This window comes from Dromiciops gliroides, chromosome 2 (genome assembly GCF_019393635.1).
Source record: "Dromiciops gliroides isolate mDroGli1 chromosome 2, mDroGli1.pri, whole genome shotgun sequence".
Taxonomy (NCBI): Eukaryota; Metazoa; Chordata; class Mammalia; order Microbiotheria; family Microbiotheriidae; genus Dromiciops; species Dromiciops gliroides.
The window spans coordinates 316,737,146-316,763,981 of record NC_057862.1 but is presented as its reverse complement, the minus strand read 5'-3'; the positions used below and the strand labels follow the sequence as shown (position 1 = coordinate 316,763,981).

General features: G+C 38.7%; 1 protein-coding gene and 1 pseudogene across 2 annotated transcripts in view; one reads left to right on the top strand and one right to left on the bottom strand.

The window, feature by feature from the left end:
- Nucleotides 1-24,819, bottom strand: part of TCERG1 (transcription elongation regulator 1) — a 64,680-nt gene extending 39,861 nt beyond the window's left edge. The window contains exons 1-5 of one of the 2 annotated variants that reach the window (XM_043983626.1): nucleotides 24,748-24,819; nucleotides 20,973-21,198; nucleotides 15,318-15,470; nucleotides 14,798-14,893; nucleotides 14,242-14,605 (exon numbers count right to left, since the gene is read on the bottom strand). In XM_043983626.1, coding sequence (XP_043839561.1) covers nucleotides 14,242-14,605; nucleotides 14,798-14,893; nucleotides 15,318-15,470; nucleotides 20,973-21,198; nucleotides 24,748-24,806 — 898 coding nt within the window. In that variant the 5' untranslated portion in view covers nucleotides 24,807-24,819. The remainder of the gene's footprint in view (nucleotides 1-14,241; nucleotides 14,606-14,797; nucleotides 14,894-15,317; nucleotides 15,471-20,972; nucleotides 21,199-24,747) is intronic. The other variant, XM_043983625.1, reaches the window with a different exon arrangement.
- LOC122740841 lies at nucleotides 1,278-1,967 on the top strand (annotated as a pseudogene).
- Nucleotides 24,820-26,836: the final 2,017 nt, after the last annotated feature.

Below are 26,836 nucleotides of genomic sequence, written 5' to 3'. Positions count from 1 at the left end.
AGAGGAGCACTGGAACTTGTGGCTGCAGAAGGCACTTGTGGCTGTAGGAGAATAGGGGCCTTTCCTGGTTAAAGACCAGGCTGAAGACCAAGGAGTGGTGATCAAACTTCTCCCTGAATCACACCAACTTGGAACCATTAAAAACTTACAGAACCAGTTTGGAAAACCACATCATGCAAAAGCCTGAAGCTTAAGTCTGTGTCTTCCCACTCCAGGTGAGAAGAATTCAAAGTCAAAATATACACTAGAGGGGGGGCAGCTAGGTGGCGTAGTGGATAGAGCACCGGCCCTGGAGTCAGGAGTACCTGGGTTCAAATCCGGCCTCAGACACTTAACACTTACTAGCTGTGTGACCCTGGGCAAGTCACTTAACCCCAATTGCCTCACCAAACAAACAAGAATTACTGGAAGAGCTAAAAAACCATTTTAAAAATAAAATGAGTTTGGGGCAGCTAGGTGGTACAGCAGATAAAGCATCAGCCCTGGATTCAGGAAGGACCTGAGTTCAAATCTGACCTAAGACACATGACACTTACTAGCTGTGTGACCCTGGGCAAGTCACTTAATCCTCATCCCCCACCAAAAAATAAAATAAAATAGAATAGAATGAGTAGTAGAGAAAAAGCTGGGAAAAGAAATGAGAATGATGCAAGAAAATCATGAAAAGAAAATTAACAGCTTAGAAAAGAGGCACAAAACAAAAGTTAAAAAGCAGAAATAGACTAATGGGGGGGAAAAAAGAGGAACAAAAGCTCACTGAAGAAAACAATTCCTTAAAAATCAGAATTAACAAGTACAAACTAATGGACACCGTGAAACATCAAGAAAAAATAAAGTCAAAAGGATGAAAAAAGCAAATGTGAAATCTCTCACTAGAAAAACAACTGACCTGGAAAAATGGATGGATTGAGATAATTTAACAATTTTTAAACAAACTGAAAGTCATTATCATATTATGTTATAAGAAATTATAAAGGAAAACTGCCCTGATATATTAGATTTAGTGGGCAAAATAGCAATTGAAAGACTCCACTGATCATCTCCTGAGAGAGAAGTAATGGACTCAGAATGCAGATTGAGACATACTTGCGCGGGAGATGATTTGTTTTGATTGAATATAGATGTTTGTAATGAGGTGTTTTCTTTTTTTTTCTCAATGGGCAGAGGGAGAAAATGTAGGTTTTTGTTGACTGAAATAGTCCTTATGGAGCTACGCGTGTTCCGAGCTCTCCGCCACCCCCTGCCCACAGTAGCAGCAGAGCCAGACCGCCAGCCCTATGGCCGGTTGGAACGCCTACATCGACAACCTCATTGCGGAGGGGACCTGTCAGGACGCGGCCATAGTCGGATATAAGGGCTCGCCCTCGGTCTGAGCCGCTGTACCCAGGAAAACCTTCGCCAATATCACGCCAGCTGAAGTGGCTGTGTTGGTCGGCAAAGATCATTCGAGTTTCTTCGTGAATGGGCTGACACTTGGGGGCCAGAAATGTTCAGTGATCAGGGATTCGCTGCTGCTAGATGGGGAGTACACCATGGACCTTCGGACAAAGAGCACTGGAGGTGCTCCCACATTCAACCTCACTGTTACCATGACTGCCAAGACGCTAGTCCTGCTGATGGGGAAGGAAGGTATCCATGGGGGAATGATCAACAAGAAGTGTTATGAAATGGCTTCCCACCTTCAACGCTCAATATTGACCTTCCCTGCTCCCCCCTTCTTCCCCAAGGCTTCTGCACCATTTCCCTCACCATTGTTTTTTGGGCCATTCCCCCACCCACTTGTTGCTGCCAAAACTACACCTGGGGGGGGGGGGCCCAGGTTGGATGGACAGGCGCCCCCCTACCCTTTTCCTTTTGAACCTCCTTCCTGTGTGTAGTTGGGAAGATTTTTTTTTTTGAAAAAATTTTTGTTGGTTTTTTTTTTCTGGAAACTTATATTGGAATATGAATAAAAGATTCTACTAATAAAAAAAAAAGAAATAGTCCTTATGAGTTCGAAGTATTATCTTCCCATGTATAAACAGTTTGATTTTTTAATATCCCTCATGAAGTCTTTTTCCTGTTTATCTTTTTATGCTTCTCCAGGGTCTTGTATTTGAAAGTCAAATTTTCTATTCAGTTCAGGTCTTTTCATAACAAATGCTTGAAACAACGATGTCCATTATCATCAACACTATCATTCAATACTGTTTTAAAAACACTACCAGGGGCAGCTAGGTGGTGCAGTGGTTAGAACACCAACCCTGGATTCAGGAGGACCTGAGTTCAAATCCTATCTCAGACACTTAACACTTACTAGCTGTGTGATCCTGGGCAAGTCACTTAACCCCAATTGCCTCACCCCCCCCCCCAAAAAAAAGAAAAGAAAAGAAATGCTACCTATAGTACTAAGACAAGAAAAAGAAATTTAAGGAATAAAACTAGTCAGTGAAGTTAGACACAGGTAAAGGAGGAGGTAGAGTTGATTTGATCATAGCCAAAAGGCAAAAAGAAACAATTCTCACTATTTACAATAGTTATGTTCTATAAAGTCACCAGGAACACTATATTTGCGAATATTGAACCATTTCTCCTAGGGAAGTACATCATTAGGTACATCAAAGAGCCTCTGGTCACAACATTTACTTTATCACTTTCTAGATAGGCCTCACATACAGATCAGTGAATTTCCTCTTCCTTTTTCTCAATGTACCACATTGCTGATTCATTAACAATGAACTCAAGGCCAATAGCACACATATTATTTCTTCATAAGGCATGTCACAGCATTCTTGTGCTTAGGAACACTACACTTTAGCACTATGCTTTGGGGACATTTTAAACAGCAAAATCATCAATGAAAAGGAACAAAAATGTAAAAAACATGGCACAAGACTATGAAAAAGATACTTGCTTAAACTATGGGAGCAAGAAGGCAGAGCACTGTCTTAATTCAACTAGGCTGGAAATGTGAGCATCAGGTGACTCAAATTTTTTTACTCCTCTGCACATGTCCCTGAATGACCACAAAAAATGCTGACAATATTGATTTCTGGATCACAAACAAATTCTATAAAGACAACCAATCTGCAAATACAGATTCCACAAATATTGAGGATTAACTGTACAACATTTTACAAGTTACTTGACCACCCAGACTTAAATGGAATCAGTGACTATGATTAACATAAGCAAAAATATTATCATAAGGATCATTGTAGGTGATGAATCTCCATCTGTTGGAATTCATAAAGTAGAATAATTCTAGGAAGAAACTGATAAGCTCTCCTAAGTCAACATATGCCCTTGATTCTCACTGGCTTTGGCCTGGGAGAAATAACTAAAAAAGGCAGTTTAGGGGCAGCTAGGTGGCACAGTGGATAGAGCACCGGCCCTGGATTCAGGAGGACCTGAGTTCAAATCCGACATCAGACACTTAACACCTACTAGCTGTGTGACCCTGGGCAAGTCACTTAACCCCAATTGCCCTGCCAAAAAAAAAAAAAAAGGCAGTTTGGAAGGGAGGAAACTTTGGACCTAGAGGTCCTTCATTATTTTCTGAACCCCAATAATACAGCAAGCCACCCAATTAACTCTCCCCATATTAAATTTGGCCCTTACACAGGTATAGGGGGCAGTGGCAAATAATATGTTAGTAAAATATGAAAGAAGCCAAAGGCTTAAAGACTATGAAGGGGCAGCTAGGTGGTGCAGTGGATAGAGCACCGGTCCTGGAGTCAGGAGGACCTGAGTTCAAATACAGCCTCAGACACTTAACACGTACGAGCTGTGTGACCTTGGGCAAGTCACTTAACCCCAATTGCCTCACCAAAAAAAAAAAAAAGGTAAAATAATGCAAATGGTAACAATGTTTTTCATTCCATAGTAAAAATTAGGTAGACTAATATATCATAAAATATGTGAAAAATTAGCTCATTGTTTATTCTTACCAAGTATATTTTGGGAGTCAGACACACCCTGTAGAGTTAACAGCTCAGCTCCTGAAGATAAAAGCAAGAAATAATGGCCTCTGTACAATCATCATCTAGAATTCTGCTGCATTTGACATGACCACTTCTGGGACTTCCAGGAAGTGCACCTTACTAGATTCTGCTACCTCACTAACCTAACCAATCAGTCCCTCTCTTCTCTTTCACAACCTCCTTTTCTGCCTCCAGATGCCTACCTACAAATGTTCCCCTATGGACCCCAGTACATAAGGCTTTTTCAGTTTTGCTAAAATGATACTTCCTGGGGCAGCTAGGTGGCACAATAGATAAAGCACTGGCCCTGGATTCAGGAGGACCTGAGTTCAAATTTGGCCTCACACACTTGACACTAGCTGTGTGACCCTGGGCAAGTCACTTAGCCCTCATTGCCCTGCAAAACTAAACCCAAAAAAAAAGATACTTCCCATTTTTTATTCTTTACTATATGGAATGAAGAGGCTGGGGTAGGGGTGTATATGTGGAAAGTATACAAGGTGTCCAAAAAGTTTTAGCGCAGCTAAAGCTTTACTTAATAGCTTAAAACTGCATTAAGACTGCTGGGGTATGGAAAAGAGAGGGAAATAAATAAGCAGAGGGAAATAAATGCAGGTGATATAAAAACAAAGATATCAATATATTTTTTAAATGTCTGTCCTAATTTTCTTTGGAAAAACTCATTTTGCTGACTTCAGTTTATCATGTTACCTGCAGCTAAAGTATTAAAACAAAATTAACACATTGGGAATTCTGCACCTCCGTAACAGGACTCAATGTGAACTCAATGATAATAAATGTGGTAAACCTTATTTTTTTTCTTGCTTCGATTGACCAATCAACATTTATTGAGCACTTATTATATGCCAGGCACATGGGGTTTCCCCATTTCCACTACTAACCTGTCCTTGAAACCAGTTATTTATTGATCGTAAAAGGTTTTTATTTCTCTTTCAAAAAAAGACAATAGGGGGCAGCTAGGTGGCACAGTGGATAAAGCACTGGCCCTGAATTCAGGAGGACCTGAGTTCAAACCCAGCCTCAGACACTTGACCTTTATTAGCTGTGTGACCCTGGGCAAGTCACTTAACCCTCATTGCCCTGCCAAAAAAATTAAATAGAATAAGACAATAAAAATTATTTATTTAGGAGAATGACCAACTTACAAAAAGCTAATTTTTTTTTTTTTTTTTTTTTTTAGTGAGGCAATTGGGGTTAAGTGACTTGCCCAGGGTCACACAGCTAGTAAGTGTTAAGTGTCTGAGGCCGGATTTGAACTCAGGTACTCCTGACTCCAAGGCCAGTGCTCTATCCACTGTGCCATCTAGCTGCCCCAAAAAAGCTAATTTTTAAAAGGCTATTTGCAAAAGAGCACAGGGAAATTCTATATTATTGCAAAACCAGTTATTTTATCCTTCAGGATCAGAGTATGAATTTAAACAATTTGAAGTGATTTAGAGTACCTGAAAATATCCAATAATTTTGACCACTGTTTGTACCTAGTACAGGTTGGAAAACTTATTAGGTGGCGACCCAATTTTTGATAATGAGCCTTTCCAAATGTGTCTAAGCTACTGCCTGAATTACAATCATGGAGAGGGAGCCAAGGTGGCAGAGAAAAGGCAGGGATTCACCTAAGTAATCCCAAATTCCTTTCCAAACAACTTTAAAATGCCTCAAAATGAAGGGAAGAAACAATTTTCCAGCCCAAGACAACTTAGATGGTCAGCAGGAAAGGTCTGCCTCACCAGAGTGAGAATGGAGTACAGGCTAGCCCACACTGCATCCAATAAGCCACCAGCAAGTCTTGGGGGCTACTGAATCCATTGGAGCTTTCAGCTCACAGTCTGTAAGGGAATCAATTAACTGTTAGAAGGCAAGGATCCCTTTGTTGGCACTTGGTATAGGACTGCTTTACTGACCATGTGTCCAGGTCACAGTCCCAGGGCAAACAGGAACACTAGCACACCTGAGCTAGCAGCTGCAGGGAATTGAGGACCCTGGTCACAGTTTCAAGGCAGAAAGGAGTGTGTGGTCACTAAGAAACAAGGGCACAAGCCAGGAGAGTAGCAAACACACTTCTCCTTTGATCTTATCACCTTGGAAGAATTGAAAACTTACAGTTCTCCATAACTAGCTCTGACAACAACTACACAAAAAAATCGTAAGTTTAGGATAGTGTGCCCTCCACTCTGGAAAAAAGAGCCCAACTTTAACAAAGTTAAAAGTCAAGAAATGAGCTAGAAAAATGAGCAAACTACAAAAAAGGAACCTGACCACAGACCAAAGAATAGTGACAGGAAGATCAAAGCAGAAACTCAGAAGAAACAAAGTCAAAATCAAAGCCTCAAAAATGTGAATTGGTCTCAGGCCCAGAAAAAATTCCCTGAAGCACTCAAAAAGGATTTTAAAAATCAAATAAGAGTGGTAGAGGAAAAACTAGGAAAAGAAATTACACTGATGCAAGAAAATCATGAAAAACAAGTCAATAGTTTAGTTAGGGAAGCACAAAAAAATACTGAAGAAAATAACACCTTAAAACACAAAATAAGGGGTAGCTAGGTGGTGCAGTAGATAAAGCACTGGCCCTGGATTAAGGAGGACCTGAGTTCAAATTCAGCCTCAGACACTACTTGACACTTACTGGCTGTGTGACCCTAGGCAAGTCACTTAACCCTCACTGCCCTGAAAACAAAGAAACAAACAACAAAACAGGCCAAATGGTAAAAGCAGCACAAAAATCCACTGAAGAGTAGAACTGGTCAAATGGAAAAGGAGGTACAGAAATTCACTGAAATAATTCCTTAAAAAATCAGAATGGGGCTAGTGGAAGCTAATGACTCCATGAGATTCTCAAGAAACAGTAAAACAAAAAAGATAAAATAGAAAATGTAAACTATCTCATTGGAAAAAAAAACAGCTGACCTGGAAAATAGATCAAGGAAAGATCACTAAAAATTTATTGAACTATCTGAAAGCCATGATCAAAAAAAAAAAAAGAAAGAAAAAAAAGCCTTCTTTCATCTTTTAAGAAATTATCAGGGGGCAGCTAGGTGGCACAGTGGATAGAGCACCGGCCCTGGATTCAGGAGTACCTGAGTTCAAATCCGGCCTCAGACACTTAACACTAGCTGTGTGACCCTGGGCAAGTCACTTAACCCCAATTGCCTCACTAAAAACTAAAAATAAATAAATAAATTTAAAAAATTAAAAAAAAAAAAGAAATTATCAGAACCAGAGAGTAAAATAGAAACTGAGAAAACCCACAGATCACCTCCTGAAAGAGACCGCAAAATGAAAACTCCCAAGAATATTATAGCCAAATTCCAGAGCTCCCAGATCAAAGAGAAATTACTGCAAGCAGCCAGAAAGATATACTTCAAGTAGGGGCGGCTGGGTGGCACAGTGGATAAAGCGCCGGCCCTGGATTCAGGAGGACCTAAGTTCAAATCTGGCCTCAGACACTTGACACTTACTAGCTGTGTAACCCTGGGCAAGTCACTTAACCCCCACTGCCCCACAAAAAAAAAGAAAGAAAATAACAATTCAAGTATGATGGAATCACAGTCGGAATAACGCAAGATTTAGCATCTTCTCCATTAAAGGAGCAGAGGTCTTAGAATATGATATTCTGGGAGGCAAAAGATCTAGGACTACAACTAAGAATCACCTACCCAGCAAAACTGGGTACAATCCTTTGGGAAGGAAAAATGGCATTCAATGAAATAGAGAACTTTCAAGTATTCCTGATGAAAAGACCAGTATTGAATAGTAAATCTGACTTTCAAATATAAGACTCAAGAGAATCATAAAAAGGTAAACAGGAAAGAGAGTTCACAGAGATTCAATAAGGTTAAACTATTTACATTCCCACATGGAAAAATGATACTTGTTAGGAGTATTTATAAAAAGAAAACACAGAGGCAGCTAAGTGGCACAGTGGATAAAGCACCAGCCCTGGATTCAGGAAGACCTAAGTTCAAATCTGGCCTCAGACACTTGACACTTACTAGCTGTGTGACCCTGGGCAAGTCACTTAACCCCAACTGCCTCAAAAAAAAAAGTGTGAATTGAATATGATGGAATATCTAAAAATATAAAATTAAGGGATAAAGAAAAAAGAATGCACTGAGAGAAAGGGAGAGGTAGAATGGGGTAAATTATTTGATATAAAAGAGGCACAAAAGAGCTTTTACAGTAGAAGGGGAAATAGGGGAGGTGGGGGGGGGAGCACTTAAACTTTACTCTCATCAGAATTAGAACACACAAACTCAGCTGGATATACAAATCTATCTTACCCTACAGGAAAGGAAAGGAAGGGAATACAAGAAGTGGGGAGGGGAGGACTGACAGAAGAAAGGGCAGACTGGGGGAGGTGGTAATCAGAAGCAAAACACTTAAGGACAGACAGGGTAGAAGGAGAGAAAGGGAGAGAGGGAGGGGAGAGGGAGAGAGAGGGAGAAATGATAAACAGAAAACCAGGATGGAAGAAAATACACAGTAATCATAACTGAAAAAAATTTTACAGCAGTTTCTCTGATAAAAGCCTTGTTTCTCAAATATATGGAGAACAGAGTCAAATGTATAAAGAAAAAAGGCATCCCCCCCGCAACTGATAAATGTTCAAAGGATATGAACAGGCAGTTTCCGACAAAATAATCAAAGCTATCTACAGCCATATGAAAAAATGCTCCAAATCACTATTGGTAAGAGAAATGCAAACTAAAATAACCCTGAGGTATCACCCCAAACTAATCAAATCGGCTAATATGACAGAAAATGAAATATTGGAGATGTGGAAAAATTGGGACACTAACGCACTGTTGGTAGAATTGTGAACAGATTCAACCATTCTGGGCAAGCAATTTGAAACCATGCCCAAAGGGTATAAAACTGCACACCTTTTGACTCAGCAATACCACTACTAGGTCTGTATAGCAAAGAGATTAAAAAAAAAAAAAGGAAAAAAGGCACAAAAATATTTGTAGCAGCTCTTTTTGTGGTGGCAAAGAACTGGAAATAGAATGACTTAGCTATTCTCAGCAATACAATGATCCAAGGCACCTCTGAAAGACCTATGATGAAAAATGCTATCCACCTCAAGAGAAAGGAATGAAGTTTGCAGATCAAAACATACTTTTAAAAACTTGATTTTTCTTGTTTTTATTTTTTTGGTTTGTTTTCTTTCACAGTATGACTAATATGGAAATATTTTGCATGACTGCACATGCATAACCTGTATCATATTGCTTGTCTTAAGACGGGGAAAATTCTAAATACATAAATGAATGAATGAATGAATAATCCATTTAATAATCCATGTGAAAAAAAGACAAATTTGAGATGATGGTATGGAATCTCAAAGCCTGAAGATCTGTAACCATCACTGTCAACTGGTGTAGGCTTATAACAAATAAGCTGTGTTGTCATGGTGCTGGTTATATTTGAATGTGATATGTATAAACTCAATATTAAGCAACTCTCCTATTAAAAGTATCATTATAGGGGGCGGCTAGGTGGCGCAGTGGATAAAGCACCAGCCCTGGATTCAGGAGTACCTGAGTTCGGGTCCAGCCTCAGACATTTGACACTTACTAGCTGTGTGACCCTGGGCAAGTCACTTAACCCCCACTGCCCTGCCCCCCCCCAAAAAAAGTATCATTATTTGGGGCAGCTAGATGGCGCAGTGGATAAAGCACTGGCCTTGGATTCAGGAGGACCTGAGTTCAAATCCAACCTCAGACACTTGACACTAGCTGTGTGACCCTGGACAAGTCACTTAACCCTCACTGCCCTGGGGGGGGGGGGGGAGTATCATCATAAAAAAGAAAAAAGTATCATATTATCTATTAAATGTGTCAAAATTAATCATCAGGATAACTAAAATATAAGATGGTTTCCAAAAGTAATTAAAACTTTTTAAAAACTGAAGAAAAGATGCAGCTAGGTGGCGTAGTGGATAAAGCACCAGCCCTGGATTCAGGAAAACCTGAGTTCAAATCAAAGCTCAGGCACTTGACACTTACTAGCTGTGTGACCCTGGGCAAGTCACTTAACCCTCATTGCTCTGGGGGGAGGAGGGAAGAAAGAAAAAAAGAAAGCTGGAAAGCATGTACCAATATCATAAAAAAAGTTAAAAAACAAAACTGAAGAAAAAAATATGAAATTTGATCAATGCAATGACCAACAACTCCAGAAAAATCAATTATGATGTATGCTCTCTACCTCCTAGGAAAAAAAAAAGAAATGATGGATTCAAGATGCAAAATGAGACACATTTTTGTACATTACCAATACAGGCTGCACTATGCATATTTGTTATAAGGGTTTTGTGTTTTCTTTTTTCTTTCCATTGTGAGGTAGGAGGAAAAGAAAATGCTTGTTAGGGGGCAGCTAAGTTTCACAGTGAAAAAGCACTGGCTCTTGATTCAGGAGGACCTGAGTTCAAATCCAGCCTCAGACATTTAACACTTACTAGCTGTGTGACCCTGGGCAAGTCAACTTAACCCTCATTGCCCCGAAAAAAGAAAAGAAAAAAGAAAAAGAAAGAAAATGCTTATTTATTGAAAAAACAAAAATTTAAATTTAAAAATAACATACAAAGATTTCAACAATTCAATTTCTTACATTTTTATTGCCTTTTATTTTTAAATAGAAATAACCTTTTGAAGTGCATACCCTGTTTCAAGGACAAGTGAATACCTGGTTTCAAGGACACTAAGAGTAACCCCAAAGTGCTTAGCACAGTGCCTAGCACACAAAGTAAGTGCATTATAAAATTTGATTGAGAGGCAGCTAGGTGGCGCAGTAGATAAAGCACCAGCCCAGGATTCAAGAGTACCTGAGTTCAAATCTGGCCTCAGACACTTGACACTAACTAGCTGTGTGACCCTGAGCAAGTCACTTAACCCCACTGCCTCACCCAAAAAAAAAAAAACCCAAACAAACAAAATTTGATTGATCAACTGAAGTGCCCAAAAGAAAATAAGATTCACTTTATTTATCACTAGAATTCACAAGTTGTATAACTAATGGTAAGGAACACCTGTGTTCATTTTGTCTTAATACTTTAGATGCAGGTGGCATGAAATCTAATAAACTGAAAAATCAGCTTGAAAGGGTCCATGAAGAGCACACTGGCAAAATGAGATTTTTTTTTTTCCCAGAGAAAATTCGATGTTTTAAATAAGCAAAAACTTTCTTTTCTCAAAAACTGTAATTCTAACAAGACTATCCCTACTGTTTAAGATTGCTCTGAGAATTGCCAAGTGTAAAAAAGCTTCGTTCAATAAGAGAAATGATACTACCTTCAACCTTTGGTATGGTCTGATGTTTGGCAAATCAAATTTTAATAGCAGCCTTCAGATACTATGATGAGAAAGAGAATGGTCCTTATGTCCAAAGACCATTGTAATCAGTAAACTAAAACTTCAGAGACCTTAGCAACTAAAGATGCTCATTTGTTTATGTGCATCATCACTGGTGAATCTGATGCTAGAGAGATGTTACTCTGCAAACCTATTGATGGCAATGCCACATCCAGAAAAATTTTCATTGTAATTTACAGATTTTTTAAAAAATGAAAATGATAAAACATGGAAGAATTAGATGCACTGTGAATGAAGCTCAATAAGTGTTACGATGAAATGCAGGTCTACAAGAACTAGTTAAAACCATGGACCTTGTGTAATCTGGATACATTGCATGCTTCACAATCACTTATACTGAGAAATAAAAATAAGGGGGAAAATATAAAAATATATACATACTTACAGAGAGGAAAAAAAAATGAATGGAAGTTTTTCATGTTGCTAAAACGTAATTCAACTCATGTTTTTGCTAAATAGAAATGAGGAATATATATGGCATGTGTATCACATATAGTGTCTAACATGGCTACAATGTTGGTTGGTTTTTGACTTCCATTTTTTCTTAACTTTTTTTTGAATTTTGACTCTGGAGGGAGGAAGGGGATAGATAAGGTCTCGATATGGAATAAGATAAAAGCTTTTTAAAAAATAATTGACTTAGGAAAAGTCAATTGAAAAGAAAGGCTCTTTGCAAAATTATGTAATAACCTGGGGGCAAAACACAGGGAAATTCCCTATTATTACAAAATCAGTTAGCTTTCTCATGACAAAGTACTTTGAGGCATGTTCAGGCTAAAGGAAGACACTGTCATTTTTCTTAGTAATAATGCCCCTACCTCTACACTCTAAATCAATTCAAATTGCTCAAATTCATACTTAGATCCAGAAGGATAACAAAACTGCATTTATGAAAAGGTTACAGTTGTTTCACAACTAGAAAAAGATCTGCCTTGAAAATGAAAAAGATCTTATAACACCCAACCAGTCCTCAGAAGCAATTCTCATTTTAGTTTAAAGTACCTCAATGAGGCAGCTAGGTGGCACAGTGGATAGAGCACTAGCCCTAGATTCAGGGGGACCTGAGTTCAAATCTGGCCTCAGACACTTAACACTTACTAGCTGTGTGACTCTAGGCAAGTCACTTAACCCCAATTGCTTCACAAAAAAAAAAAGTAAAGTACCTAAATATTTCTGAATATTAATGGATAAAGGAGGCCAGCTGCTGTGGATATGACTCCATCTGAACAAGAAAAGTGAAGAGATTCATCTTGTGATGATACATGATGAATCTGAACATCTTAGGTGATAACGAGTTTCTTGAACAGAGAAAAATTTTATCACATCTTAGAAGTAGTATGGTGTAGCAGACAGAGCTAGTCACGGGGCCAAAGATCTGGGTTCAAATTCTGTCTCTGACACATACAGACTTACGTGAGCCTCTCGGTGGTCCAGGTCAATTATGTCAAACTCAAACAGAAACCAATCCCTGCTGGTAGCATGATGTCTCAGAAATCAAAAATAAACTGTCTATTCTGCACTGCATTTTCATTTATTTTGTTAAACATTTTCCAATTATATTTTAATCTAGTTCAGCCCCCCCACTAGGAGTAGAATATTGAGGCTGGAAGTTTGACACTTCTGGTCCAGGCAACTTTCTAACATCTTAAATTGCAAAGAAAACGTTAATCTTTGTTACAAGTGATTGTTGTCTGAGTGGAGATGAAGAGACATAGCAAAGGAAATAATCTGCAAACAAAAATTCTTATGGAAATAAATCAGTAAAGCGAACTTCTTCATCCCTGTATCAATGAAATTATCAGTACAGTCACTATCCTTTCTCTCTCTTATTTATTTTATGTAAAATGGAGTGTTCTATAGTTCTTATATATATAGATCATGGTTTATGAATGAAAAAATTTTGAATAGAAATTACATTGAGAAACTTGGTGCCAAAAACAACTCCATCAATCACAGTATTTTATAATTTATAAATATGAAAACTGTAAAGGGTTTTATCAATAACTGTGTATTTTTATGTTTAAGATGTGTCATAAAAATTGTGACAAATCCTTCATTTCATCTGAATAAAATACAATTATTTGCATAAATTTATTTATGAAAAGTGGGGCTGGAATAAGAACTACGATCACTTTTTTAGGAAAAAGGGGAAAGTGAATAAAACCATTAAAGTTTGGAAACTAAGATAATTAATTTTTTCAGCCACAGTTACTCATGAAAACTATTTACTAAGTGTACAGGGATTATAATGTCTATCTTCTATAGGAATACCCACATCAATAAAATCATAGCTTCTTATGTGCAAAGAAAACCTTATGTAAAACTAGTAGTAGTCCCTCCCTTCAATTGACCTTTACTGAAAAAATTCAAGGGTCTTCTCACTGTGCCAAGGACCCCACATTCATTTCCACTTCTGCTCATTTGCTTATGCTGTTTCCCTTACCTCAACTCTTTTCATATCTTTTCCACCTATCAAAAAACTACTCTACCTATCTTCAAGATATAGCATTTTCAATTTCTCCATGATTCCTATGTCTTTATCCATTTTCTAAATCCCTTATGGTCTGCACCATATACTTTAGTGCTTACTTATATGCTGTATCATGTTCCATGAATGTTAATCTTCTCTCTCCACCTAAATCAATTAGGTAGGGGAAGCTAGGTGGCACAGTGAATAGAGCACCAGCCCTGGATTCAAGAGGACCTGAGTTCAAATCCGACCTCAGACACTTGACACTTAACTAGCTGTGTGACCCTGGGCAGGTCACTTAACCCCAACTGCCTCACCAAAAACAAAAACAAACAATAAATCAATTAGGTGCTTCTAGTGGGCACAGAATACATCTTAAGCTTCCTTGGGGGGAAAAAAGTTAAACATAAATTATACTTACTTGATACAGTCTGTGAAACTGAAGTTACTGTTGTTGTTGTAGAAGTGGTAGAAGACTGTGTGGATGATGGCGTTGAAGTGGAAACCACTGATGCTGGGCTACTAGTTGTAGGAGTGGATGCATTTACACCTTGAGCTTGTACTTGGGCTTGTACTTGAGCTTGAGCCTGTGCCTGAGCCTGAGCCTGAGCCTGAGCCTGGGCCTGGGCCTGGGCCTGGGCCTGGGCCTGTGCCTGTGCCTGAGCCTGTGCCTGAGCCTGGGCCTGGGCCTGGGCCTGGGCCTGGGCCTGAGCCTGTGCCTGAGCCTGTGCCTGAGCCTGGGCCTGGGCCTGGGCCTGGGCCTGAGCCTGGGCCTGCGCCTGCGCCTGGGCCTGGGCCTGGGCCTGAGCCTGAGCCTGTGCCTGAGCCTGGGCCTGGGCCTGAGCCTGTGCCTGTGCCTGTGCCTGTGCCTGTGCCTGTGCCTGAGCCTGAGCCTGAGCCTGAGCCTGGGCCTGTGCCTGGGCCTGGGCCTGAGCCTGGGCCTGGGCCTGGGCCTGTGCCTGGGCCTGAGCCTGGGCAGCCAGCATAGGAGTTAGTTCTGATTGCTGAATAACTTTAACTCCATCTGGTTTGGTCCATGCAGACTCACGTGTCCGAGCATTATAATAATATACCTGTAGAGAAGACAAATGAAGTTATTAATCAAACAAATCTGTCTTGAGAAAAACAGACACATATAGCTGATATACAATACTGTACACTTATGTAACTAAATCAGATACTCAAAAGTCCCTGTAAGTCCAATTCAATCTTTAGCTGTTCCTGAGAATGCTGCCCTAATTCCATCTCTGATCTACATAGAGGATTCCTTTAATTATGATTGATTCAAAAGACATTTATTTGGTACCTATACTATACAAAGAACTGTGCAAGATGATGGAGATACCAAAAGTGGCTGTTTTTTTTTAAAAGTCATTGCATCTAAGGAAGGCACATTCTAATTGGAGTATATAACATTTAAATAGTTAACTTGCCAACAGTCTATATGTTTTACAATTTTTATCACCCTATATACTTCAACTATCTTTTACATCTTACCTTTCCATCTGGAGTTTTGTTTTCTACCCATATTTCCTCAGTGGGAGGTAATGTTGGTGTGCCAGGGGCAGTAACTGGAGGCATTCCAGGTGGAAACATCATGCCAGGAGGTGGGGGCATAGTTCCCATGGGAGGAGGCATAAAAGGTGGTCTCTGTGAATAATCACAATAGAAATGTTAATATAGTAATTTCTATACTATATGTTTACCAGCTGCCTACCTCTATTTTTGTTCTAATTAAATACAAATACCCAAGCATTTTAACAATAAGGCAACTGTACCACTGATCTCACCATGGGGTTTAAATATCAAGGCAGTCAAAGAATGCTAACTCTACATGTAAAATAAAATAATTACAGCAGCATCCTTTGGGATAGTAAAAAAAAAAAAACAATTAGGGAATGGCTGAACAAACTATAGTATATACTGCTTGCTTTAATTTTGTTTTTGTGGGGCTTTTTTGGTTTTTTGCCGGGCAATAAGGGTTAAGTGACTTGCCCAGGATCACACAGCTAGTAGGTGTCAAGTATCTGAGGGCAGGATTTGAACTCGGGTCTTCCTGAATCCAGGGCTGGTGCTTTATCCACTGCGCCACCTAGCTATCCCTAAAACTATAGCATATATACATAATGGAATATTATTGTTCAAAAAGAAACAAAGACTGAGGAATTCAGAGAAGCATGAGAAGACTAGTAGAATACTAAAAAGTAAAGAAAGCAGAATCAAGACAATATACATGACCACCCTAATAAAGCAAATTAAACACTAAATGGTAATAGAATTCTGACACATTATAATGAAGAATCTTGGTCCCAGAGAATGAATGATTAAAAAAAAAATAGCTTTCTCAGTAACAAAGTGGAGGATTTTTGAGAAAAGAATGTAACATACACTATCAAATCAGGTCACTGATTTTATTAATTTTGTTTACAAGTTTTGCTTTGGTATAAGTAACAAACAGTTCACTTTGAGTGACCGAGTTAAGTGGAAATAACTATAATGTAAAACAACATTATAACAAAAATTATGTGCCTAAAAATCTTTGCTGGTAGCCAACTTACGAGTTACAAATATAACATTTTAGTACAACAAAACAATTCAGCAAAGTCCACTGTAACAGGATTTGACCAATAATATACAAGACAAGAAACAAAACTCTATAAAAACCTGCAAAGTCTAGTCTCATTTGCATGAAGGCAATATAGAAAATAAACCACTGAAGGCCCAAAAATTGGTAATCATGATGGTGACAAATGCATCAGTACTAAAATAGCTCGGAAATAACACTGGGGTTTTATATCAAGGCTTACAAAAAGTATGGTAACATGAAAGAAAGAAAAATAATGGGCATACTCCTTTCACCCTCTTATCCTTTTTTAAAGAAAGATCTGTATAGCAAATTCCTTAACAATCAGAAATTCATGTGAAAAAAAATTAGATAAAAAATTCTTTATATGTAAAAATGTCAGTAACAAATACAAAATGGCAATGAAGTCACTAATATGAAAAAGTACTGTTATGAACTAAAAACCCTCAACTGGAATTTTTTCACTTTTTATATTCCTTTTCGAAGAAAAAGAAATTAACTGATACCAGCAATGTCAAAAAACTTCCATCTTGGGCAGCTAGGTGGTGCAGTGGATAAAGCACTGGCCCTGGATTCAGGAGTACCTGAGTTCAAATCCAGCCTCAGACACTTGACACTTACTAGCTGTGTGACCCTGGGCAAGTCACTTAACCCCCATTGCCCAACAATTTTTTTAAAAAACTTCCATCTTTTAAGTTATGTCCTAAAGAAATCAAGTTAAGTTCTAGGGTTAAGTTCTGAATTCAGAAAAATCTCAAATGTCTAAATCTACAGGACAAAAAATTGCCAGTGATGAGCACTGTAACTGTCTCATTCATCAAAAAGAGATTATGTTCACTACGCTATAAAATAAATACTAAAGCAGAAACAGACAATTACACTTTAGGAAAAAAAATCAATAGGGTAAAACAAAACAAGTTTTCTATGTAATCTGTATTTACCCTTAAAATGTAATTAAAACAAGATCAAGTTTATACAATAGTAATATAGAACCAATTTCTTTGGTGGGGGGGAGAGGGGGGACTTTCACAGTCTATTTTCTTTTCAATTCATCCTATTTTTCAGATCTGAATAGATAGTATTCAATAAATATAAACATTGGGGCAGCTAGGTGGCACAGTGGATAGAGTACCAGCCCTGGATTCAGGAGTACCTGAGTTCAAATCCGACATCAGACACTTGACACTTACTAGCTGTGTGACCCTGGGCAAGTCACTTAACCCTCACTGCCCCGCCCCAAAAAAATTAAAAATTAAATAAATATAAACATCTGTTACAAACATCTTTTAAACATTACTAGCTAAAAATGTTCTATTTTAAAACAAAATGACATAAGAAAAGAATCACATTAGAAAGCATCTACTAGTTCTCCCACTAGCTTTAAGTGAATGGCATAGATAGAACACATGTTTCATAAGTGATAGTAAATTAAATTAGTTTCTTTCAAACAAGTATTTCTTAATTTAACCTTAAAGATGGTAAGATCAAAAGTACATCAAATTTCTTAAACATTTTAGATTGTGCTGACAGAATTGGAAATGACAGAATCTTCTGGTAAAGAAATCTGGCAATATGAAATAGTCACAAAATATTCAAACCCTTTGAGACCCAATAATCCAACTATTGGGAATATATCCTAAGAATATCTTTGTAATGAAAAAGTCATCAGTTCAGAAATATAGGGAGTAGTATTAGTTGTAATTACAGAGAAATTGAAACAACCTAAATTGTCCAACTGCGGGTGAATAATCTACTATGGTATATAAATGTCACAGAATATATTACGATGTCATAAAAAATATCACTATGAGAAAAACAAAATTTAAAAGATTTACAAGTAATATAAAGATATAAGAACCTCAAAAAACAATACACACATTCACAATTACATTAAAGAAAAGTTTATATACAAATATAGAGATGAATGAACAAGAATAAGCTATTATGGATGTACTAGAATATTAAAAAGTATAAGTAGTTGTAAGTATATGGCATTTAGTTTCTGTTGTCCAAAGTTAAAGGTTAATCAATTAGGATCATAGATTTAGTTAGATGAGATCTCAAACACCATCTAGTCCAAGTCCCTCACTTTTCAGATAAGAAAACTGATACCCAAATAGATTAAGTGATTTGCCAAAAGTTGTACACTTAATAAAGCATCAGAAGCCAAAATTTGAATCCAGATCCTCTGATTCCAGAGCCAGGGCTCCTATTATACCATTAATTATTGAGCATTTAAAAGTATTCAAATACCTATTTCCATATCTGTCCTACCAAAACATGCATATCTAAATTCTACAGCTTCTGTGTCAAACACCATCTCACTATTTTTCTAATTCTATTTCAAATATACTCATTTTCACTTATCAGTTCAGTTAAGTTACTAGAAGAGAGAAGTACAAATAATATAAGTCTTATGTTTGGCAGTCAGCACACAAGAACACAAAAATAAACAGATATATATTGAATGAAGGAGAATCTCAGGACTATAGATTTAGTGCTAAAAGTGATTTAGTTGTCATCTAATCCTTCTCACCTAGTTTTTTCCTTCTCTTCACCTCCTCCCTTCCTTCAAGTCTCAACTAAAAATCCAACCTTCTGCAAGAAGTCTTTCCCAATTCTTCTTAATATTAATGCCTTCCCTTCAGTATATCCTGTACATGTCTAGTTTGTACATCACTGTTTACATGTCATCTTCTCTATTAGAGTGTGAACTCCTCAAGGGCAGGGACTGTTTTTTGTCTTTCCTTTCAAAGCTTAGCACAGTGCTTAGCACTTAGTAGGCACTTTAATAAATCTACTGACTGTTTTGAGTTCTTCACTTTAAAGATGAAAAACAAAAAAATGAGTTGAGGGGCAGCTAGGTGGCACAGTGGAAAAGGCAGTAGAAAAGGCACTGGACCTGGATTCAGGAGGACCTGATTTCAAATTCAACCTAGCTGTGTGACCCTGGGTAAGTCACTTAACCCTCGCTGCCCCGCCGCCAAAAAAAAAAAAAATGAAGAAACTGAGGCTTCCTCAATCAGAAGTACTCTTTCTTCTGAACTCCCAAAACAGAATCTTCTTAATTCTCCTGCTGCGCTTTACCATATGAATTATATATATATATACATATATATATATATATACATATACATATACATATATATACACATGAATAGTATATATGGCTATGTGTCCTATTTCAGCCCCTCATTAGACTAAATGAACTGAGATTATGTTTTACTAACTTTGTGTCAACCTCAGTACTTATTACTTCACACATAATAGACACTCAACATCAACATCAGTCAACCAGCATTTATTAAGGGACTACTATATGGCAGATACTGTGCTAGGTGCTCTGAAGATGTACACTGGGTTAAGTGCACTGGGGGAAGCTATGATGAAACTTTCTAAAATTAGGGGTTACGGTCTAATCATCCCTAGTTTATCTTTTTGGTAAATCTGAGTTTCTCTCTATCCATTTACTTTGAACAGGGACCACTGATAAATCATTTTCTGTCATATTTATTCTGGGAGCACAAATTTTATATATATATATATATGTATATATATATAAATAAAAATTTTTTCCTTTTCAAAAGAGAAGCTATATAGTAATATTGAAAATAAAAATGTCCCTATTTGACAATGATTTTATTAATCTCCATTCATTTCATCTATATACTTATTATTACCTATATTATGGTTTTATTTCTTCCTTTAATAATCATTACAACTTCTACTTTGGGAAGATCCCTCATTATTTAAATATTCATCTGTTTATCTCCCCTTTTTCATCACATCTAAACTGATGCTGTCTCTGAAAAGAAGCTCCTAGACAGAGCCACCCCCCCAAAAAAAAAGAAAGAAATGAAAAGAAGCTCCTAAAGGCAAAACCCATACTTGCAAGTGACGTTCCACTATTTCTACTTTTCATAAGCATTTAACATAGGGCCACATGCCCAGGAAGCTCTCATTCATTGAAACAGATAGTAAACATCTGCATGTAGATTGTTGTGCTTGGCACAATGCCAAGTTTAGATGAAGTATATATAGTCCCTCACCTCATATACAGGATCTTTGTTAAAGAGAAATATAACACCAACACAAATACTTATAATATACAATACACATGGTAAGTATACTACAGTTTGAGAAAAATTATAATGAGTGAGAGCCAAGAGGAAAGATTAGAGTTAGTAAGAAAAACTTCATGGAAATATTTTAGTTGAGTTTCAAAGCACAGGAAGGAATTTAAAGGTAAGAAAAGACAGGGAAGCTATCCTAGGCATCAGGAATAAATAGCATAAGCAAAGGAAAGAGACATAATCAGAAGAATTCTTGGGGGCAGAAACTAACCCAGCATGTAGAGGCAAATAAAGAGGGCTCCAGAGATTGGGTGACAGTCAAATTGGGAAGGGTCTTGAATGAATCAGAGCTTTTACAAAAATGAGAGCCACTTAAAAATTTCTCAGCAAGAGTGACTTGACCTGATATATCTGCATAAGAAAGACGTCTCTACCATAGTGTGAAGAACCAAATACTCATCAATGGAAAAAGGAAATGACTCATTCATTCCTTACCTGTAGATGTGGAGGACCCATAGGAGGAGGAATTCCTCCTGGAGGAGGCATCGGTGGCATATTAGGATCAAAAGGAGGACGACCAAAGGGGGGTCGAGGTGGTGGAGGAGGACCTCTCATCATTCCAAAAGGTGGAGGTGGACGCATCAGAGGAGGTGGACCTCGCATGACTGCATTTGGTGGGGGAGCTGGACCACGAAACCTCAACGCTTGCTGTTGAGCCATTCTGGGTGGAAAAGCCAAAGGACTGTTAATTTGTCCATTAAGTTAAGAAAGCTTCTAACTTTTAAAATTACAATTAAAGAAGAATATAATGCCCTTTAAGAGATCATTTAGTCCATCATCCACAAAGATTACATCCTTTTCAATATGTAAGATATACCAGAAAGTATATATAGTGAAATATTGGGCAATATTTATTTTTAAAAGTTTACAATCAGGGCAGCTAGGTGGCGCAGTGGATAAAGCACTGGCTCTGGATTCAGGAGGACCTGAGTTCAAATATGACCTCAGACACTTGACACTAGCTGTGTGACCCTGGGCAAGTCACTTAATCCACACTGTCCCACCAAAAAGAAAAAAGTTTACAATCTCCCTCAATAACTCATACTACAGTCCTATTATTAGTCCAAAATGTATTAGAGCACTCACTTATCAATCTCATACTACTCCCTCACTATTATGATATAGTCCACATTCCTAATACAAAAATTCCTATTATAGCTGAAGTCCATTAACTCTAACAGAGACAACCGTCACTATTCTCTTTTTTTTCCCCCCACTATTCTCTATAGACAAGAAATGAAGACCAAAAATTCCTTAACCTTACCTGTCCTGGTTTGTCTATATAGGCCCTAGTTTTCAACCTTTTAATCAGCTTTCTGTTTATCTTTTAAAAGGGCTCTAGGGGCAGCTAGGTGGCGCAGTGGATAGAGCACCAGCCCTGGATTCAGGAGGACCTGAGTTCAAATTTGACCTCAGACACTTAACACTTACTAGCTATGTGACTCTGGCCAAGTCACTTAACCCTCATTGCCCTGCCATAAAAAAACAAAAACTAAAACTAAAGGAAAAAAAGGGCTCTAAATTATTCATATTCCAGATCAATTTTGAGGCAAAGAATTAGACAATATGCCAAGGTGTGCTACTGGGAAAAATGGAACTTATATGACCAGTTCAACTAATCCTATTTCTCATTTTCAACAAAATCTGCAAATTTCCAATTCATGAAAATAATTAGTTATGGGTTACAATAGTCAAACAAGTTAAAATGAATTACAAGATGTACCTTCAGCCCAAAACTGACAATTTACCTCAATTCTAGCTTTTTTTTCTTCCAACTCACTGTTGCTACTACTTAAAATAAAAACAAAAAATATTTATGATTCTCATCTCTATTTACTGATTTGATTTCCTCACAAAAGGAACTCGGATCATGAGTCTATATGCCTTTGGCATTAACTGTCCCTAATACCTAGAATGTATTCTTTCCTTACCTATGCATTCCAGAATCCCTCTCTTCCTTCATGACACAGATCAAGCACCAACTTCTACAAGAAGCCTTTCCTGATCTCTCCACTGTTAGTGCTCCCCATCTCTATTCGGAACTATGCTGTATTTTATTTGTAATAATCTATTCTGTGAGAGGCAGCACAGTGTAGTAGCCTTTGAAACTAAAAAGACCAAGGTTCAAGTTCTGTCTCTAACACACATTACTGGCCCATAAGACCGTAGGCAACTCTCTAAAACTAATTTGCAAGAGGTTTCAATACACAGTGATAAGAGCTTCTTTACCAGGGAGTTTCCAAAACTAGTGAAATCAAAAGTACAATCCCAATTCCCAATACTTATTTATTCTGCATATACTTATACATTTACATAAGAATGTAAACTCCTTTAAAAAACAGGGATTATTTCATACTTTTCCATAACAGGATAACTTAAAACTAAAATATTTTCCCAAAGGCCTTGTGCAACTAGAACATAGTCGTAGTTTTGCTTTTCCCCCCAAAAGCTACCAACATTAGAGATTTAAAGCCCCATGATATAGTAAAATTCTTAAAAGCAGTAATGGAAAAGAAAAAGAAATCAAGTAAATGTAATATAACACCTAACATAAAATCCCTATTCAATTCTCTTGTAATATCTTCTGTTCTTATAATAGTATATTTTAAAGACTGTTGGTAATAGAGTTGTAGACAACTGCTCTCCAAAATTCAGTGATGATCCCTATGAAACTAAGTGACTAGAGAGCAGAATCAAGATATGAACTTTCCATCACTAACAATAAGACACCATGGTAACCTATTGTGATGTTTGTTCATTACTAAAAGGAACATAACAGGGCAAGTGTAGGATTTAGGGTAAATTTATTTTATTTCTGATTATATTCGGTTCAACACTGACATCATGATAAGTGACAATCAAGAAAAAAAAAGTTATAAGATGCCAATACCATACACAACACTTGCATCTAATTTGAAAGGTCACCTCAAGTTGGCAACCCATTGAACATTTCTCTTATGATTTGTAAAAAGTGAAAAGTTATAATGAGTATAACAGGGTTTCAGCATACATGGTACAGGTTATGATACAGATCAATACTGAAATTCCAAACTACTTTTATTACCAATTACTGTTGCCTTCATAATGCTATACTTCACATTTAAACATCTGTGTCTGACAATGTTCTGCCCAGGAAACATTTATAACATCCTTTTAAGACTCTCTCTCATAGATTCATTGATTGCTAAGACAAAACAAAATGTTTTTACAGATATATTACAACTTTAGCAAATTCTAACTTGGATGTGCATGTTGGCTTGGAATTAGAGGATTTGGAGGGTGAGAGAGAAGTTGGGGGCAAGAATGCCATTTAATTCTCTGGGGCCACAGTTTAGCCGAGGGGGAAGAAATGCTGGTTAGATGTGAGGGAAATCAGATAAGGGTGAGGTTAAGCGTGGCAAAGTTAGACCTGGAAAGGGTACGGGAAGGAGAAGGCAAAGCAGGGATTCCTCTCCCCACCCCCCAAATTTTCGGGTTTTTGCTTCAATACGAAAAATGCAAAATAAGTGCATTATTGGTTTATCTGTTAACTCTAAAAGAATGTAAGCTACTGGAGGACAAGAACTGTTTCGTTTCTGCCTGAATATGTCCAAGTACACTCTAATGCTTGGTAAATGATAGTTGGTGGAATGACTTAGTGGGCCCCAGGATGAGGGAGAGCTGGAGGAAGAGGGTCGCAGATGAGCAGAAAAGGGTCCCGAGAAGAGAGAAGGGAGGTCTGGGAGACGGAAAGAGGGGTCTCTGGGGTGGAGGTGGCGGGGCGCGCTGGTCAGAGGAGAGGGGCCGGGAGTCAGACAGGGGGGGGGGAGTCAAGTACCCGGGGGGGGGGGCCCAGAGAGAGAGTGAAAAGGACTGGGGGAGAGGCAGGGCGGGGCAGGGCAGGGCGGGGAACGAGGCCCCGGGGCCTCTTGACTCCTTCCCGGAGGCCAGCCACCCGTTCCCCAAACCTCGTACCGCAGCAAAGCACACAGATACACACAAACACACGTTGTATGGCCGCAACACATACACACACACACACATACACGCGCGCGCGCGCGCGGTACCGCCGCAACACATACATACATACATACATACACACAGACACACGCGGTCCCGGCCCCGCACCGCTCCGAGCCGTCCTCTCAGCCACGGCCACGGCTCCCAGCTTGAGGGCCTGGATACGCCGAAGACCCAAACCTCAACTGGTGACGGCGGTGGCTTCTCTTACCTGAGCTCCCCCGTGTTGTATCGCTCACCGTCCCCCCCGTCCCCGCCGCGTTCCGCCATTACACAGGGCCCCGCTCACCCACCCGCCGACCAGGAGAGTTCCATTGGGCGGAGGAGACGTCAATCCCCTCCCCGGAAGGCGGGCGTTGCCCGATTCCGTGAGACAATTGGACAAAACTATGGTCGCTCTGGCGGCCGGGGAAAGAACCCGTCTATCCATTGGACAAAGGACCCGCCGACTTTGAAAGCGGTGAGGAGGCAGCTCGCTAATTGGTTATTCTAAGGCTTTATGGGAAACGCGACAGTAACAGCAAGGAAACACCCGGCGCCCCCTCGTGGTCTGGAGAACTGTGTCTTCCCACGACCGGCCCCAGACCAACTCCAGCCACGTGTCTGCCGGATCTTGGGAAAACCAATTATGTAGTCCCATTGGCCATGTGTAGCCCAGGCAGGGAACTTTGCTCAGAGTCGACGAATCAGAGGCACGTTTTGCTTGTCTTCAGAGCGATCAAGGATTTGTTCTAGAAACCTGTCACTTCCTTCCTTCTTTAACAAGACATGATTCTTAATGCAATAAACATGGTTTTTTTTAATTAAATCGTATTATTGATTACAGAGAGGCGATTTAAATAGTATCAGAAAAATTAGCCAGAAAGGATGTGCTTTTTATAATACCAGACATATTAACGATATTAAATTATTTTCTTAAATCGCATAATCTCAGAAACGTGTTTCCTCCACCAGGGTCAGATACCTAAAATGGAACCTTCCTTTTCATTCATTCATTCATTCATTTAGGTTAGGTTAGTATCCCTTAGTGGATAGACTGAAGGCTGGATCTGAAGGAAGAAAAATTGGCATCAGGTCCTGCCTCAGAATGATGGATGTGTAGAAATGGGCATGCCAAAACCTCTCGGCTCCTCAGGTAACTCTCAATTTTTTTTTTTTTTTGGTGAGGCAACTGGAGTTAAGTGACTTGCCCAGGGTCATACAGCTAGATGCCCTCTCTCTTAAAATTTTAAGTTGTAGAGGAGATCCTTTTTCTGTATTAGGAGACCTCTGCAACAATCAAGTCACAGATCTAAACCACCACCACCAAAAAAAATCTTTCATTTAATAAGCTTCTATTAAAAGTGCTGTGGTGGGGCAGCTACATGGCTAAGTGGATAGAGCACAGGCCCTGGAGTCAGGAGTACCTGAGTTCAAATCTGATATCAGACACTTAAGGCTTACTAGCTGTGTGACCCTGGGCAAGTCACTTAACCCCAATTGCCTCACTTTAAAAAAAAAAATTAAAAGTGCTGTGCTATGGGGGCAGCTAAATGGCACAGTGGATAAAGCACTGGCCCTGGATTCAGGAGGACCTGAGTTCAAATTTGACCTCAGACACTTGACAGTAGCTGTGTGACCCTAGGCAAGTCATTTAACCCTCATTGCCCTGCAAAAAAAAAAAAAGTGCTGTGCTAGCCACAGGGGGAAGTTAGGGATGAGAATCAAACTTCAAATAAGATATACTTTACCTTCATGTGATGTAGGAGGTAAAAAAAGGGGTTAACAGAAAAACCTAAGACCCAAACTCTAACTCAGATATGAACTCTAAGAAGGATTCATACCCCAGTTAATGGATAACTTACAAGTCAGGATGCTAAGCACTTTTACCCACATAAATTAGTACTCATAATGGGAACTTAGGGAGGTAGGCCATGAAGACCTTATGACTCGTAAACCCCCCAAAACACACCGCCACTGAAAAAGGCACCTGCCTCAGGGGGTTGGTTTAGGACCTCAGGAACTCCAAATTAGGATAAGCCCTCCCTTGTAACACCCCTAGGTGGAGAATATTATAATGATAGGACAGGCCCTCCCCTGTACCTCCCTAAAGTGGCGATTATTCTAAAGAGACTGATAATCAATTTATCTATACTATAAATATAATTTTCTATCTTTCCTTATTTAAGAAATACCTTTCTATATTCCTTTTGGTTCTCTCCCTGTGGTCAACAATCTTTCAATAAAACTTGGAGAACTGAGTCACTGAGTCTTGTAATTCTTTTGGAAGGCCTCATGATCAATTTGATCACCCTAAATTC